The sequence below is a fragment of the Myotis brandtii genome, unplaced genomic scaffold (genome assembly GCF_000412655.1).
Source record: "Myotis brandtii unplaced genomic scaffold, ASM41265v1 scaffold441, whole genome shotgun sequence".
NCBI classification, from domain to species: Eukaryota; Metazoa; Chordata; class Mammalia; order Chiroptera; family Vespertilionidae; genus Myotis; species Myotis brandtii.
The window spans coordinates 1,883,438-1,900,456 of NW_005366873.1; the positions used below are offsets into that span (position 1 = coordinate 1,883,438).

Here is a 17,019-nt window from a genome sequence, read left to right on the forward strand (position 1 = left end):
GCCGCGCTCCTCTGGGGACAGCGAGGCAGCGTTTCCCGTCCTTCGGTTTCAAAACGGCACATTCACCTTGCTCTCCCCCAGCCCCAGTCCACACTAAGGGCACTTTTTTCTGTTGTAAACATGCATTCAGGTGCTCAAGTCCCTACAAAACGCCGCCAATTCCTGGCGCGTAATTAAACTACCGCCCCGAGCCGCCCCGCCCCGCCCCTTGGAGCCCTCCGGCCGCAGCCGAGGCTGGGCGTTCGGAACGCCAGATTCGACAGGCAAAGGCCTCGGGTAGCGTTCTAGAAGCTGGAAGAGAACCATTCCCTCCACCTTTCGCTTTTAAAACAGAAAATAAAATTCAGTGAGTCCGCAGGACTATACAAGGGCACATACTTTTTTCCCCCATTCTGTTTGAAGTCCGGCTCTTAGACCGGAACTAGCCGATTCGACACGGCCCTGAGGGCGGGAAGCAGTCCCGCCAAGACTGGAAAGGTAAAGGAGAAGGGATATATATCCTCAGGCTTTTAAAAGTTGGGGGTGACTGTTCATGGCTTTGGCTTGTACACAAATGCAGTCATTTGTCGCCCTGCCGTGCTGAAAGTGCGGGCGCGAATGGATTGCCAGCAGAGCAGGGGGAGGACGGGAAGGGGGGCGCTCGGGGAGCGGACGCGGCTGTTCCCCGGGGTGGCAGGTGGGCTGCGGCGAGCATCCCCGGGGGCCCGACTTCCGTCTTCAGAAGGGCAGGGCTGTGATTGCTTTTATGGGGCGGGCTGTGCTGGCAGCTCATTCGCTCCCGGCCCTGGAGTGGGGAAAGCCCCGCTCTCTGGCCTTGCAGCCTCCCGCGTGCCCAGGGAAGGTAGAGCCCGCGGGAGGCCATGGGCAGGTGAACCTTGTTCTGAGGCCAGTGGAGAGAGGGCCGGCCACCTCCAGGGCTGACCACCCAGGTGGCCTCGAGTTAGGAAGGTGGCCTCCGTGCAGGCAGGCACGACTTCACGTGTTTGGATGTTTGTTTATCGTGCAGAGTTTGTTCATTGCCGCCGGAGGAAGACGGTGGACTGACCCAGGAAGCTGGAGTTGAATATCCCGGCGTCATGGACGAGGGCAATTACGTTTACTGGGAATCACACACTGCTTTGATTATGGGGTGACTCGTCTTAATGAGCAAACTGAGGTAGCCATTGAGTGTTTGCAACACCTGCCAAACCAATTGCCCAGGGACTGTCGGTGGATTTGAGAATTATTTGGACAGTTGTCCAGTGGAAAGAGAACTGATAGCAGCTTTATAACGCTTTTTGCAAAGCTCGTTCGAAGACTCCCATTAATGCTTAATTTTCAAAGTATTACTGATTTTTATTTTTATGAATCAAGACCTGGAAAAGGCCCAGTGTCTGAATGAAATATTAGCCACAAAAAAATAGAAAACTTATCAGATGCTACCCCTGTGATAGTTTCTCTTAATTTTATTGTAGTAGGTGATCTCAGGTATAAGGTTTATAGTTTGCCAATATACTCATTACCAGACCTTTAGATTCCCATCAAGTTAGTCAGTGTTTTAGGTTGTTTTTATTTTCCCCAGCAAAATAATTTCATTGAAAAATTTTTGTAACAACAAATAGACTCTCCGTGTACTTAAGATTAGTGCTTCTTTAATGATAAAAATTATTTTGCCATGTTAGAAGACACTTTTTCGGAAGAAGACATCTGGGAATACAAATCCAAAAGGAAACCAAAACCAGTACATGCAAATAATTGCCCTGAGAATATTCCAAAATCTGTAGAAAAAGCAACAGATGGCAAATACCGGTCTAAGCGTAACAGAAATAAAAGAAAAACTGTGGAAGCTAAAGAGAAGGCAGAGGACCCTGAAGTGTGCCTTGGAGTAACAGGTAGTCAGACTTCTATCGTTTCTAGTCAGGGTTCGAGTTGTGGAGATGGTACCCAGCAATCCCAAGGCAAGACCACACCAGGAAAGCACTGCAGGGCTCACAAAACCAAACAGGTGTCTCCAAAGATCCGTCCAGTGTACGATGGATACTGCCCAAACTGCCAGATGCCTTTCTCCGCGTTACTAGGTCAAACACCTCGATGGCATGTCTTTGAGTGTTTGGATTCTCCGCCACTCTCCGAAACAGGTAAGACTACAATAAAAGATAGCGGTCTTTAAATGGGCCTGCAATAGGCCAGTCATATCAGTGCAGTCAAGCAAGGGAAGCAATAAACTGAGAGGAGACACTCTAACCCTAGAAGCAAACAAGATAAAAGCATGTGTACTCTTCCTGAGAAGGTAAAAATACAACAGCCAGAGGTATAATTGTAAAGAATGTTGCAAACTTGAAAACAGTCCAAATGAATTTTATTTTATAAAAGTCCCTAAACATCTCAATTATTTTTCATAAATGCTAATTGAGCACATATGCTAGATACTTTCACTTGCTTCATTTGACTCACAACAACTGCACAGGTAGGTGGTATTGACATTTCATAGATGAGAGTTCTTAAAAGTTAAACAACTTGTCCATTTTGTTATCTTTTTATGAAGCAGAGTTTTAGAGACTTATGACTATAACCCACTCTTCTAACTGTGGTTATGTTGGCTGCAGCATGCTAATGTTCAGGAAGAGGAACTGGGAAGGAGTCTCAGGTTATTAAGTTCTAATGATAAAAATGTGCCAATTGGTAATCAGTGTTTTTATCTTTTAAAATCTCTAATAAACGTCATGTTTAAAAGATAGAGTTATAACGTGGAGCATATGGAAAATGGGTTTTGATGATTTGTGTATTTTAAAGTTATGTGTGCGGTATACAGATTTTTAAATCTCAAAGAATTAAAATTCAGTAAAGTAAAAATAATACTCAGTATGGCTTTCATGATAAAAGTGATTTAAAAGCCATTTTCTTATTAACTTCTGTCATTTTAAAGTTCTGCATGAAGATGCAAAAGAACTCTTAAAATTTGCCATTAGCCGTTCTTATAAAAGTATAGCAACTAAAAGCCTCACCAAATGCTAGTAATTTGCTTTTCAATGGCTTGAAACCCAGAAATGGAAGTTGGAGTCTTAGGGTGAAATGTCTTGTAGGTGAAACCACCTCAAATATATTTATCTTTTTTTTCCTGACTAAACTCTTTTGAATAGTTTCAGATGGACTCTTCTTGAATTGATCTCTATAACTAATACTTTTATGAGGCGGTTTTAAGTTTTAAGCAAAGAAGTCTTCTAATTTAATGGAACACCCTTGGGTGGGGGTCACTATTGAATAAACCAGGAAATAACCATACAGGGGGATATGCCAATATGGTTTACAGAATGTTACCCAATCACAATGGTATGGTGGGGAACGGTTTCCAGATCATCATTAACCAGTGTATCAAACTGAATTTCTAATCTTAGAACAGAATCTAAATGGCCCAGGGTATGGACAGCTATAACTAATTAAGATTGTTATTACTAAATAATGGAAGCTAATTCGTTACTACAATTGCCATACATCTGTGTTGTTCCATAAGAAAAATTGGAGTAGAACTCTGGTTCTGAGAGATATATCGGTCTTCTTTATTCTTTATTGCCTGAGTAACAGTGAATGAGAGAAAGTGGTGGTATCAGTTTATATAGCATCTGTTTAAAAAATATGTAATGTAAGGATGATATGGATTTTAAAGGAGCTCATATTTGTTTGATTTAAAAATAATAACTAGCAGTTAGCAAAAACATACTGGGTTACTGTTATTTTATGCTGGTCTTTTGATTTGTATTGCTAAGGCCTCAATATGGAGCTGATGACTACACTTATGTGTTGATTTATCCGTTGATACTGTCAAAATGTAGTCTGTGCTATGACACTGTAATACTTTTTTTCTTTATTACAATTTTCAGAGTGTCCTGATGGTCTTCTGTGTACCTCGACGATTCCTTCTCATTACAAGAGATACACTCACCTCCTGCTAGCTCAGAGCAGGGCTGGTCATAGTCCTCTTAGCAGTCCATCCCATGGGGTAGGCGGTAGTTTCAGTGAGACTAACTCAGGCTTTCTTTGTAGCCTTGAGGAAAGTTGGTCTCCGGATCAAAAACAAACTGAGAACTTCAAACATGTTTCAATTGATCCCTTGTTCGTGACACAGTGTCTAAAAAAATCTCAGTCTCCAACTGAAACCAAGAAAAAGATTTCCTCTTCAACAAATATCCAAACGTCCCAACGAGCTCCACAAGCTGCACAATGTGTTAATGATGACAAACTGGTAGGAGCTGGTTTGCCTCTTGCCGGAAGACTAGACAGCCAGAACAACTCAGGACACACCAATTTGCTGTGGCCAGAAAATGACTTGAGCGACTGTGAAATCTCCTACTCTCCTCTTCAAAGTGATGAAGAAACTTATGATATAGATGAAAAGCTGGATGATTCACAGCAGGAGCTGTTTTTTACGGAATGCTCTAAAGATGGCAGCCTAGAAGCAGATGACAACAACTGTACTTTGTTTAAAAATGTCCACTGTCCCTTACTGAGGAGTCAGCAGGAGAGTGGCTTCGAAATGAATAGCTTCTTAACTCAAGAGCGATACAATGAAGAATTGTACACATACAGCACTCTGAATGATCCATCTCAACTTCTTTTCCCAAGTGAGGGTATTATTTTATGTCATGATCCGGCATATTCTGATGATGGTTTCTTGTTGTTTCCACCTGCATTGGCAGGGGGACTTGCTTCTTCTAGTTGTCAAGCCACTACCGCAAAACCTGATGAGCCAAAAGTTCACGCCTCTCCATCAAATAAACAGAAACAGGTAATTGAAGCATCAGCTGTTTACAATCACATTTCTCTTCCACTACTTAAGAGTAAAATGCCAAAACCTTTTGAAAGCGAGGCCCGAGGAGGGTGTCTTTCTTTCCATCCAACCCAAAGTAAAATTAGAGAATTATCGAGTAAGAGCCTCAGTACTAAGAATAATGCTAACTCAGCATGTTCCTGCAGAAAGGCATTAGGTGGTATGCGAGACAGTCAAGTTACAGTGTTAAATACAGAGACATTTTCGAGTACAGCGACTTCTGCTAAGTCTTTGAAAATGTTGCCATCTGGTTCTCAGTGCAGTGCAACACAGACTTCTACGAAGGTAATGAAGCAAATGGATATAGGTGTGTATTTTGGTCTACCACCTAAAAGAAAAGAAGAGAAATCGGTGGGGGAAAGTGCATTAGAAGGCATGAACTCAAGTCCAGTGGTCAGTCCTAATAAAAAGAGGCCCAGGCAGTGCAAGAGGAAAGCAGAAAATTCTTTAAGTGATTCAGAATTGGACGCAAAGAATTTAAGTGAGAATTGGCAATCCGTGGAACCTTCTAGTAAGAGGGCACGGCATCAAAGAAAGAGACTTAAAAAGTCAGACTCGCCACAGGAAGGAATGCCTCAGTCGAGGTCAGATTACCTGATTAATAAGACCAAAACTGGAGTCAATTTAAGTAAAGACGAAGTTTTCATAACGTCACCTTGTGGCAGGCTGCAGAGAGGCAACAGGAAAAGCCCATACTCATCTCCTGCAGGAGAATTAAGAAAAAGGACGTGTCCGTTCTATAAGAAAATCCCTGGTAAGTTGAAATATCAATGCTTGTTGTAGCTACAAAGAGGCACCTTTTTTGAATTTCATGTTCATTTTCCAGTGTGTGTTTGCATGAAACAGGTTTTTTGTATGTGTTTCTTTTATTTTTTATACCACTTCACTGACTTGTAACATAGATTTGTGTGTATGTGTTATGTATTTAACCTTTCTTACTCCATTCAGTAAAGTTTTATTCAACATATTCTGTACACAAGATACTGTACTGATAGGTTGGTATTATAGATTTGACAAAAGACTAGTAAAGCTTAATACAGGAGGAGGAAAAGCTCCCTATAAAATAACTATAATAAAACACTGTCTCTAAGCATTTAAGAGAAATGAAAAGTACTAAATAACTTCAAAGACGGAAAATGTCACAGGTTATATAGGTCATTGTAAATGCCCAACATTTTTAAGCCATATCATAACTTAGTTTCTCAGTTTTTTCATAACTGTAATTTATCATGTCTTCATAGATGAGTTAGTAGAAAAATGTGTGTTAAAATGAATTTTGTTATTGAAGGAACTAATAACGCTTCTTGTGGAAAGAATACAAAAGAAAACTGCCCAAATACACTTGGCTTCAGAAAGACTTTTTGAAGTGCTTTACTGATGATTTAGAGCTATAATTTGTTCAAAATATTTATGTGTAAGATAGCATTTTTGTACCCATAGCACCAGTTTTGTTTTTAATGATTATTTTTATTGATCTTCTGTATTTTAAATGTCCATTATGCAACGTGGTAATATGTCTTAATAGAATCATTTGCTTGTTTATTTGCGTATAATTGGGTATTTCATGAACCCACTTGGGTATTTCTTTCATGAACACATTTTAGAACAGCTCAACTTTTTTTTCTTGCACCTCTAGGGAGACATTTTTTTTTCTTGTTTCCCTCCCTCCCTCTCTCTCACCCCCTCACAATAAAATTCAAATTCTGCTGATATATTGTTTATCTGTTATTATACTGTAGTAGCCCTTTGACAGGCCAAAAATCATTATAATAAGAAGGATTATTTGGGCCTTCAGTTATTTTTGCCCCCTTAGAAGCATATCACTATCGCCCCCATTGAGCATTTTTTTTTTTTTTAAGAAGAAAGTTAGCATTCTCCTTTGGCTATCTTGCAGAAATAAAGGAATTTAGGTGCCCCAATAAGAATTGGGAAAATATTCAAAGAAGTAATACTCAAAATAAAACAAAGAAGTAATTGATTTGTAGTTTAGTATTTTGATTTTTTTGGTATAATTACTCATTTTTTTAAAAAGCCTATGTTGTAATATTTAGTGGAAACTTACAAGACTCATTTTCATCTCTAGTATCACCTTTTGCTGAATTAATTTACCATAAATTTTAAATTCAGTTCCAAAGCTGGGTTAGCAGTGAGATGTGAAGATGTTAGAGGGTTCAGTATTTGTAACCAAACCGGGTCTCTTTCCCTCTGTTGGCGTTGCTCAGGCAGCTGTGCTGGTGTTTTCATTGCAGGAACTGGCTTTACAGTTGATGCCTTTCAGTATGGAGTGGTGGAAGGTTGCACAGCCTACTTTCTCACCCACTTTCATTCTGATCATTATGCTGGATTGTCTAAAAACTTCACATTCCCAGTTTATTGTAGTGAGGTAAGTTTTAGTGTTGTAAGTTATAAATTTGTAGAATGCAGTGAATTTCTAAACAATTTGGTTAAAAGGGAATAATTAAAATTGTAAGATCTCTCATTCTACTAGACAACATGTGAGAAAGCAGACTCCATATTGAGGTTCTAAAATCCAATGCGCTATCAATAGTTATAAACATTTTTTATTTAGACATAATAGATAAACTACTTCACAATGTACTAAAAAAAAATCTAAGTTTCATTTAGTGAACATTTATTGAGTAAAAGATAATTTAAGGACAAGGACCTAACTTTAGTGTACTTACAGCCTTAAGGGACGCTTTCACAAATAATGCCAGGATGGGATCAGTATTGTAACAGAAAAGTGAACTGAGTGCCCAGAAGTATGGAGAAAGGAGTGCTTTATTCACTCTGTCCCAGGCTACGGTTAGAAAAGCTTCCATGATGAAAGAGCTAGCTTGAATGAATTATTGAAAGGTGAACATTTCATTGCCTACTACTAAGGGCTTTGGCTGGAATTTGATTTAATCCTCACAACATTCTTGAGTTGTCCTCTTTTGATCAGTGAAATAACTGAGGCTTGCAGAGGTTGAGTGACATGCCCCTAGTCACAGAACTAGTAATAGCAGGGCCAGAATTTGAAGGCAGGTCTGTTTGATTCCAAAACCAGTCAGAAGAGAGGATTCCAGGTAGAGAGTGGAGTTGGTTATAAAAAGGCAGACACCTGAGAAATAGACCCATTCCAGGCACTTCAGGTATTTCAGAATGCCTAAACACAAGATAGGGAATAATGGGAGATAAAACTGCAGAAAGGGGCAGGGGCCAGATCATGAAGGGTTTTGTATGTCATGCCAGGGATGGCTTTTCACAGGTGAGACAGAGCCAGTGACACTATGTAAGGCAGACCTGTGACACATTCATCGTAGGAAGTTCTTAGGTGACAGTACTTTGGCAGAGCTGTGACACAGCCATCTTTCTGGCATTCTGGAGGGTTCACATTGGATGTAAGTGGGAGAACAGGAGATTAAGATACTTGGGTTCTAAACTAGATATGAAATAAAATACTTGTTTAGTGTTTTACTGGAGCAGCAGTAAGCACATTCTGTTTTGCAGATAACCGGCAATTTGTTGAAGAGCAAACTTCATGTGGAAGAACAGTATATCCATCCATTACCAATGGACACCGAATGTATGGTGAATGGCATTAAAGTTGTTTTGCTTGATGCCAATCAGTAAGTATTAAAAGTTACCTTAATAATAGCCTATTTTTAATAAAAATTCAAAAGGAAGACGCATTGGCATGGTTACTTAACTTTTTTATTGGAACGAAAAGGCTTGGTATTTCTTAAAACTTAAGTTAAACATGTTTCTCCTTTTGAAACAAATGATGTACCCAATTACAGAATCAGAGAGTAAATGTAGAGACCTCTACTTGTTATCAACTCATTTTATATCCAGTTTAAATTACCATGCTCGACATATGACACTCATTATTTTCAAATTTGTTAACATGTTGCTGCTGTTCTTTAAGAGAGAATCTTTTGGCCCAGCCAGTGTGGCTCACTGGTTGAGTATCAACCCATGAACCAGGAAGTCAGGGTTTGAACCAGTCAGGGCACATACCCGGGTTTTGGGCTCGATCCCCAGTAGGGGGCATGCAGGAGGCAGCCAATTGACAATTCTTTCTCATCATTGATGTTTTTCTCTCTCTCACACCCTCTCCCCCTCCCTCTCCCTTCCTCTCTCTGAAATAAATAAAAACATATTTTTAAAAGAGAGAGATAACCTTTGGCATTTTAAAAAATACCACATATAAATTAACCGCTTGTACTCCATTCAGCTACTAGGAGGATTTTTTGTTTGTTTTTTTTCTCCCTTTAAGTAATTTTTCAGGCTTTTGATACTAAAGAATGAAGATTTTTGATGGGAAATGGTTTCCCTCTCTTTTTAAAATCACTACTTACATTGGAAAAATGCAGCTATTGACTTGTCTTCTTTCTACTTTTCATAGAGTGTTAGCCTCATGTGCCTTAGCGATCACAGATGCTTAGAGAATTAAAATTAAGACTAAATCTAGGTCTCCTAAAATCGGGGCCAGTGCTCTTTCTTCAGGTTGTCTTTAAGTTTTTGTCTGCTTACTCTGCTGCTGATTCTTTCTTTTAATCACTAATTATAACAACTCAAGTTCTAATATTTTTTAGTCAAACTTATTGAGGTGTAACAACTTACAAAGTAAAATGGATCTATTTTAAGTGTTTGCTGCCTGTGTTAAGACGATTTCTTTGAAATGTTTGTGTTCAGCTGCCCAGGTGCTGTCATGATCCTTTTCTACCTTCCGAATGGTAACGTCATATTACACACCGGAGACTTCCGAGCGGATCCCACCATGGAACGTTCTCTTCTTATGCGCCTGAAAGTCCACACGCTCTACTTAGATACCACGTAAGCGAAGCTTTGCTTGTGTGCTTCCTTTTCCCACAGACAGCATTTGCCATGGAGATTGTGAATAATTTGAGCATTTGCTTAGGTGATCAAAACTATGGTATTTTATTTAGGACTGTTTATCAGAGGGATGCTGTTTAAGGACAAATTTGGGATTACGTGTCATAACTGACTATAGCTCAATTATTTTTTATAATTTCCTTTTGAAAATATGGTGTATGTGAGAATCCTACTACTGAAACAAGGAAGAATAATTGGGGGCAAACGTTAGGAAAACACCATTTTAGGTTATCCTTTCAAAGTATCTGTAACTACAAAGTATAACTGTGAAGAGAAAATTGAGACCAAAGTCCGATTCTGTTTCTGAGTATTTAGAATTTGTGGGTTTGTTATATTCCTATAATGCTGTTATTTCTGTATCCCTGAGAAGAGAAGACAACCATGTGAATATTAACTGTTTGATTTAAAACTACTTCATTAAGTTCATGTTTCATTTCATTATTTTAATAATAATAATTTTTTTACTGCAGCAGAATTCTTTAATCCAAAGATAATTCCTATCTGTAGATTTTCTTTGCTAGTGATGGGGTTAAAAGATATTGAGGTTTAATTTTAGAGCTAAAAAAGCTGGCTGGCTAGAAATAATCTTGAAGGGAAAAAGGCAATTTCTTTATTTGAAGGTGATAAAAGAAACATAATGAAAAAAGCATACTGGAAATGCATAATCCCATCATAAATTATCAATAGCTGGTAACAAATATTGTCCCCACAGGCAGTGAGATGACCTGCAGTGGTGTTAATATATGATACTGCTGTTGTATGTAATTTTGCTGCAGCTTATTTTCTTTTAAAAAAAGCATCCAATTTAATGCCATGGCTTTCTTGTTGCTCTTTTTATAAGTACCATATTTCCATATTACAGATACTGCAGCCCAGAATACTGCTTTCCGTCTCAGCAGGAGGTTATCCAGTTTGCCATCAACACTGCCTTTGAGGCTGTAACTCTAAACCCACGTACTCTTGTTGTCTGTGGCACTTATTCTATTGGAAAAGAGAAAGTCTTCCTAGGTGGGTGTTAGCTGTATCTAATTTACATTAATATATTATAAAGACCAGCTTCTTTTTGCATAAAGCCCTTTCGGTCTCTTCTAGTGCTTGAAATTTATTTCCTGAAATGGTTCAATATTACCTTTGAAGCTGAAGGAAAATTGGACAGAGTCTGATTCATTTAAACTTTGAAAGGCTTAACTTAACGGAAACATTTAATGTGTGGTTATGGTAGCCTTTACAGCTACAGAGTGTTTACAGAGCAAATGCCCATGCTCCATTGGTATTTCAAGACACTTTAAAGATGTCTAGTATATAGTTGTGTCACTGCATGCCTTTGATGCTAACCATCAATTAATTACCTTAGAGAATAGTTGTAATTTTTGTTCCTAAATGATTTCTGGGTATGTCATTGTAGTTCATCTAAAGAGTGCTGAATTGTTTTTGCGAAGTACTTTCCATTTCTTCTTACCAATCGTCACATAAGGTCAAGCATTAAGATATGAAGTAATGAAGCCAGGGTTTTAGTTCTTCCAAACTTGGTTTCTTTCCTTCTTCTACCCCTTTCTATACATATTTTGCAGTTTTTAAATACTAGATTTTTAAAAATAAATTATTTGGTTTTTCTCACAATTTATTTCACACAGTTAATCAAAAAAATTATTCAGCCTTTTTGAGATATTATGGCAAAAGCATGAATGTTTTGAATTTATTTTATTTGGTAAATTCTTATTTTAAAATTTGGTTAAGTTGTAATATTTTTACATAAGCTGTAATTTTTCTATCTTTAATCTTTTTCTTTGCCTATAGCCATTGCTGATGTTATAGGTTCAAAAGTGGGCATGTCCCGAGAGAAATATAAAACCTTACAGTGCCTCAATATACCAGAAATTAATTCCCTCATCACTACAGACATGTGCAATACACTAGTTCACCTTCTTCCAATGATGCAAATTAATTTTAAGGTAAGTATCCAAGAGATAAATTTTTTAGGCTGAACTAGAAAAGATAATATAACTATAAACTAGAATTCCACTTACCTGCATTTAATGCAGTGGGATTCCATTACAATGAAGTCATCACCTATAGTAAATTTGCCCAGAAAATCTTTTAAGGGGAATTTAAGATGTTTTTCATATTGTATGTGTGTAGCTCTATACTGTAATTCACATATGCACCAGGAGTGTAGGGACTAGAGGACTGGCATAAGGGAAGAAACATATGCAGAAAAGTATACAGCTATCTGGCCATTCAGACTTTCTGTTCATAAGATCACTTTCCAGTTCTTCCTGGGTGAGTGGTGAAATGAATGGAGAATTCTAAGGAGGTCTTACTTTTTTTTTCAGGCCTATTCTGTGTTAATATCAAGCCCTTATAACATTGATATATGTTGAAAATTTACTTGAGAGGATTAAATAAAATAGTGGAAGTGCAACATAAGAGGAAGTCTGAGCTATAAGTTAAGATACATAAGATATGACCTCACTGTGACTTGGGGGGCTTGTCAGATTTATTCATATACTAAGATATTTTTCCATTTGGTAACATTTTGACACCTAGCAATGGAATACATCAAAGCTGTGTATTAAAAATGATTCAGAACATAATATAATACAAAAAGATGTATTTTCCTTTTTCTCTGTACTGTTCATGAAATAACTCTTATGGAGCTTTTTGAACTAACTTGGGATTACTGTATCTGTCTTATAAATAGTAACACTTGTATTTTGTAAAGAAAATGAACACTTTAGGCCTATTACTTGAGTAAGGAAATTCTAACTGGTATAACTACTCCTCTGTTCATAAGATTAAGGTAAAATGTTTATGGCCTGTTTTCATGAGTATATAATTAATAAGAAATGTTAGGGGTAACGATGTCAGAGTTTTGTCCATTGGAAACATTTTAAATTTGGGAGGCATCCAATTTGTGTGGAGGCTAATGAGATGGTAATTAATTATAAAATGAACAGATATCTTGGAGAGGGTATAGTATTTTTAAATTATTTTACAGCTTTCTTTTCTACTTTGTTCCATTTGAACAAATTATCCATTTAGGAGGACGGTGGGGGTGGAGGAGTTGGAGTATTTTGAAAAAGAAAGGACTAGAGTGTTTAAAAGTGCCATATGCTGCAGAGAGGTCTTATAAGGAAGAATGGCAATTAGAACACTTTTGGTGACCTGTATAAGAACTGTTGTAGTGAAGTGATATTGGAGGAAGCCAGATGGCTAAAGACCAAGGAATGAATGAGAAAGTATACAAATGACCAAATGAATGAGAAGATACACATATGGCCAATAAGCACATGAAAAGAGACTCAGCATTGTTAGCCATCAGGCAGCTGCAAATCAAAACCACAGTAGATACTTCACATTCACTAGAACAGCTCTAATAAAAAACACAGGCAATGCCAATTGTTGGTGAGGATTTAGAGAAATTAGAAATCGCATTCATTACTGGTGAGATTTTAAAATGGTGCAGCTGCTATGGGAAACAGTTTGATAATTTCTTTAAGAGTTAAAAAGTTAAATGTAAGAAACGTAATTTCTTAAAAAGTTAAACATATCACCAAGCAATTCCAGTCTTAGGTATGTGCCCAAGAAAATTGAAAACATGTCTACACACAAAAACTTCTAAGTATATGAGTATTCATAATGGCATTATTCATAATAGCCAAAATATATAAACAACTCAAATGTCCAACAAAGACCAATGAATAAACAAAATGTGATATATCCACAAAATAGGACTATTATTCAGCTATAGCCCTAGCTATAGGCTCAGGGGATAGAGCATCATCCTGTGGACCGAAGAGTCCTGGGTTCAATTCCAGTCAAGGACAGATGCCTGGGTTGCAAGCTCAATCCCCAGTAGGGGGCGTGCAGGAGGCAGCCAATCAATTATTCTCTCTCATCATTGATGTTTTTCTCTCTCTCTCCCTCTCCCTTCCTCTCTGAAATCAATAAAAATATATTTTAAAAAAAGTAATGAAGTACTAAATATGCTACAGTATGACTTAGCCTTGCGAATATTATGCTACATGAAAGAAGCAGACACAAAAGGCTACATTTCTTTTTTTTAATCCTCACCTGATGTTTTTCCATTGATTTTTAGGGAGAGGGAAAGACAGAGAGAAACATTGATGTGAGAGAAACATATCGATTGGTTGCCTCCTACACAAGCCCCAACCAGGGCCTGGGCTGGGGAGAAGCCTGCAACCAAGGTATGTTCCCTTGACCGGAATCAAACCCAGGACCCTTTGGTCCATAGGCGATGATCTATCCACTGAGCCAAACCAGCTGGGGCCAAAAGGCTATATTTTGTGTGACTCCATTTATATGAAATGTCCAGAATAGGTAAATCTGTAGAGATAGCAGGTAGATTGGTAGTTGTCAGGGCTTGAAGAAGAGGGAATGAGGAATGGATGTTTCTTTTTGGGATGATGCAGATGTTCTGGATTTAGATAGTGGTCACGGTCATACAACTTTTTGAATATGCTAAAAACCACTGAACTGTAGTAGGATTGAAGTGATTTTTGGGGGGTAACTATCTGAATTGTAGTTTTTAATATAATTACTTATGATATATAAACATAAGTAATTATATTAAAAACTACATGTTTAATATATAAACATAAGTAATTATATGTTTAAATTATATTAAGAACTATGTTTAATATATAAACATAAGTAATTATATGTTTAAATTATATTAAGAACTATGTTTAATATATAAACATAAGTAATTATATGTTTAAATATAATTACCTATGTTTAAAACTGTCATCTTAACTTTTTTCAGACTGTACTTCAGCATGCTTAACTTTATATAAGGTGAAAATATATTTTTTCAGTTTTTTATTTATTTTGGAAGCAAGGCACTAGATCAGCGATTTTCAACCTTTTCAACTCATGGCACACATAAACTAATTACTAAAGTTCTGCAGCATACCAAAAAAACATGTTTTTTGCCGATCTGACAATAAAACACAGGTAGAGTTTTGATTCATTCACACCAGATGGCTATGGGGTTGACTGTTGTCATTTTTTATTTGACAGTCTCAGGAAAAAGAGGTTAATGCCCTTGACTAAATAGTTCAGGTATTGCATGTTTTAAAAATTCTTGTGGCACACCAGTTGAAAATGCTGCACTAGGTTGTGGCAAGCTAAAATTTACCAAGTGAAAACTTCCTGTGACTGTGCCATGTAACACCTTTCATCATTGTGTCAGTGCACGTAACCCATGTTCCTTGACCATTAGATCCATATCCTATTTTTATTTAACAGGGTTTACAGAGTCATTTGAAGAAGTATGATGGCAAATATGAACAGATTTTGGCTTTTCGACCTACAGGATGGACACATTCTAATAAGTTAACAAGTATAACAGATGTCGTGCCCCAGACCAAAGGAAACATTTCAATATATGGTATACTTATTAAATGTTCTCACTTTTAATATTTGCAATTACATGTTTTAGAATTAAAGATGCAAGAAAAACAGGCATGGCAATCTTTAACGATTCAAGAGTTTCACATTTCTCTGTGAACTCTAACCTGTATCTCTAATACATTATAAGCTGATGTGAAGGAGTATGACCATAGTAGGTAGACATTGACACAGATCATGTTGTTTGCGAGATCAGTGATATGTAGGGGGAAGTTTGGAACTACTTGAAATGGGGAGGGGGCACAGATGTGTGCTGCAAGGTTAAATGGCGCCGTGACGCTCAGAACGGATAGACAGTGGGTAGATGTGGTGGCAACCAGAGTCTCAGAGTGGTCTTGAATTTTTTCATCTCTTGGAGGAGGTTTACCATTGTCCTCAGAAATGGACTAATTACAATAATAGCCGATGGAAACATTATTGATATGTCACTAGTCCAGTGACTGACTTTCAGCTTTAAAGACCCTACTTTACACAGAACATGACCCTTCCTCCCTGTTTCTATGGGACTTGATCTTCAGGGAAGAAGATGAAGGGAATTTTTAAAATTTAATTTGTTTTCTTTTCGATTATTTTTTTGTGTGTGCAAAGCTTGGGGACTGGAATCTGCTTTCTTACTCTGGAAACCAAATGTCTCCTGCTTGTTCTTCAAATTTTACTCATTCTTCTAGGATTTCTCTTGAAATTCATAGCTGAGCAGAGTGCTTAAGGAGAAGAATTATTTTAAAAGAAACCATAATTATAAATAAGAATCTATGGAAATGCATATTATTACCAACATAGGAAAGTAATAGAATTTTTTAATGTTCAAAGTTTTTGTATCATTTTAATGTTTTCATCTTTATTTTTCCTAAAAGGTACATTTTATTATCAGAAATAAAGCACCAGGGAGTTTATGACAAAAACACTCTGGATCCTTTTATTTTCCTTTTACTATTTTGGGCTTGGATTTTTTTTATTATTAATTTGATTTTTAGTAGGCAATCTTTTCTTTTGTGTTCTAGGAATTCCTTATAGTGAACACAGCAGCTACCTAGAAATGAAACGTTTTGTTCAGTGGCTCAAGCCCCAGAAAATCATACCTACCGTGAATGTTGGCTCCTGGAAATCTAGGCACACAATGGAGGAATATTTTAAAGAATGGAAATTGGAAGCTGGATATTGATGTTACCTCGAAGGACTCCGAATTAGTTAAGTAACTTAGGTGTAGCTTGTGAGTAGTTAAATCTTTAGTGATATGAAATACACTTTATGTGAAAAACCTCGCAAAGATCACTCATGTGGCTTATTTTCTTATTTACATTTGAATAACTTGGTGCTGAGTGCCTCTCAGCATCCTCATTGATCACTGAGGCTGGTCTCCCTGACACCTGGATCCTTGCCCCTCCCAAGGGGCAGTTATGCTCTCCATCCAGCCTTCAAGAGGAAATAAAGACCAAGTCTGGGACCACAAGGATTCATTATAATGGATAATTAGATTGAAAACATTATATATAAGTAATTATTTGTCTTTAAATTTATTTAATATGGGGCATATTTTATGAGATAAAACTTTTATATGATATGTATACTTAAATAAAAAATTAATCTTAAATTTGCTATCTAGTGTCTTGGTTTTTAGGATTTATAACTGCGCCTTTCATGCAATTTTATAAAGTTTCAATTAAAAAATTCAGCATTTTACTCTGAAGAAGATGTTTTAAAGAGCTTAGATAATCACCCAATAAAGGATGGAGGAAAGTTTGCATGAATGATGTTTATCTCAAGATAGCAGATAACTGAAAGTTTAAGATTGCAGTGTGTTTTTAAGTAAGATTATATAATTTATTTATGAATCTTGATCTCTCCAACACAGATTCAATAACTGATCCAAAATGGAAATTTTAGACCAAAGCATGTGAAAA

At 37.2% G+C, this 17,019-nt stretch overlaps 1 protein-coding gene across 2 annotated transcripts; it reads left to right on the top strand.

The window, feature by feature from the left end:
• The first annotated feature begins 6 nt into the window (after positions 1 to 6).
• On the top strand, positions 7 to 16,714 carry DCLRE1A (DNA cross-link repair 1A). Of its 2 annotated transcripts, none has more exons than XM_005874511.2 (10): positions 7 to 477; positions 1,007 to 2,117; positions 3,858 to 5,558; positions 7,054 to 7,187; positions 8,297 to 8,415; positions 9,485 to 9,625; positions 10,548 to 10,693; positions 11,483 to 11,637; positions 14,957 to 15,098; positions 16,120 to 16,714. In XM_005874511.2, exons 2-10 carry the CDS (start codon positions 1,655 to 1,657, stop codon positions 16,278 to 16,280), a joined length of 3,162 nt encoding a protein of 1,053 aa, XP_005874573.1. In that variant the 5' UTR covers positions 7 to 477; positions 1,007 to 1,654; the 3' UTR covers positions 16,281 to 16,714. The 2 variants fall into 2 exon arrangements, with proteins under 2 accessions (XP_005874573.1, XP_005874574.1); XM_005874512.2 differs by lacking the exon at positions 7 to 477 and adding an exon at positions 631 to 676.
• Positions 16,715 to 17,019: the final 305 nt, after the last annotated feature.

Coding starts and splice junctions, on each gene's coding strand:
- DCLRE1A (XM_005874511.2), top strand. CDS start 1,655: ATGTTAGAAGACACTTTTTCGGAAGAAGACATCTGGGAATACAAATCC. Junction 7,188..8,296: donor TCCCAGTTTATTGTAGTGAG/GTAAGTTTTAGT, acceptor TCTGTTTTGCAG/ATAACCGGCAATTTGTTGAA. Junction 11,638..14,956: donor TGATGCAAATTAATTTTAAG/GTAAGTATCCAA, acceptor TTTATTTAACAG/GGTTTACAGAGTCATTTGAA.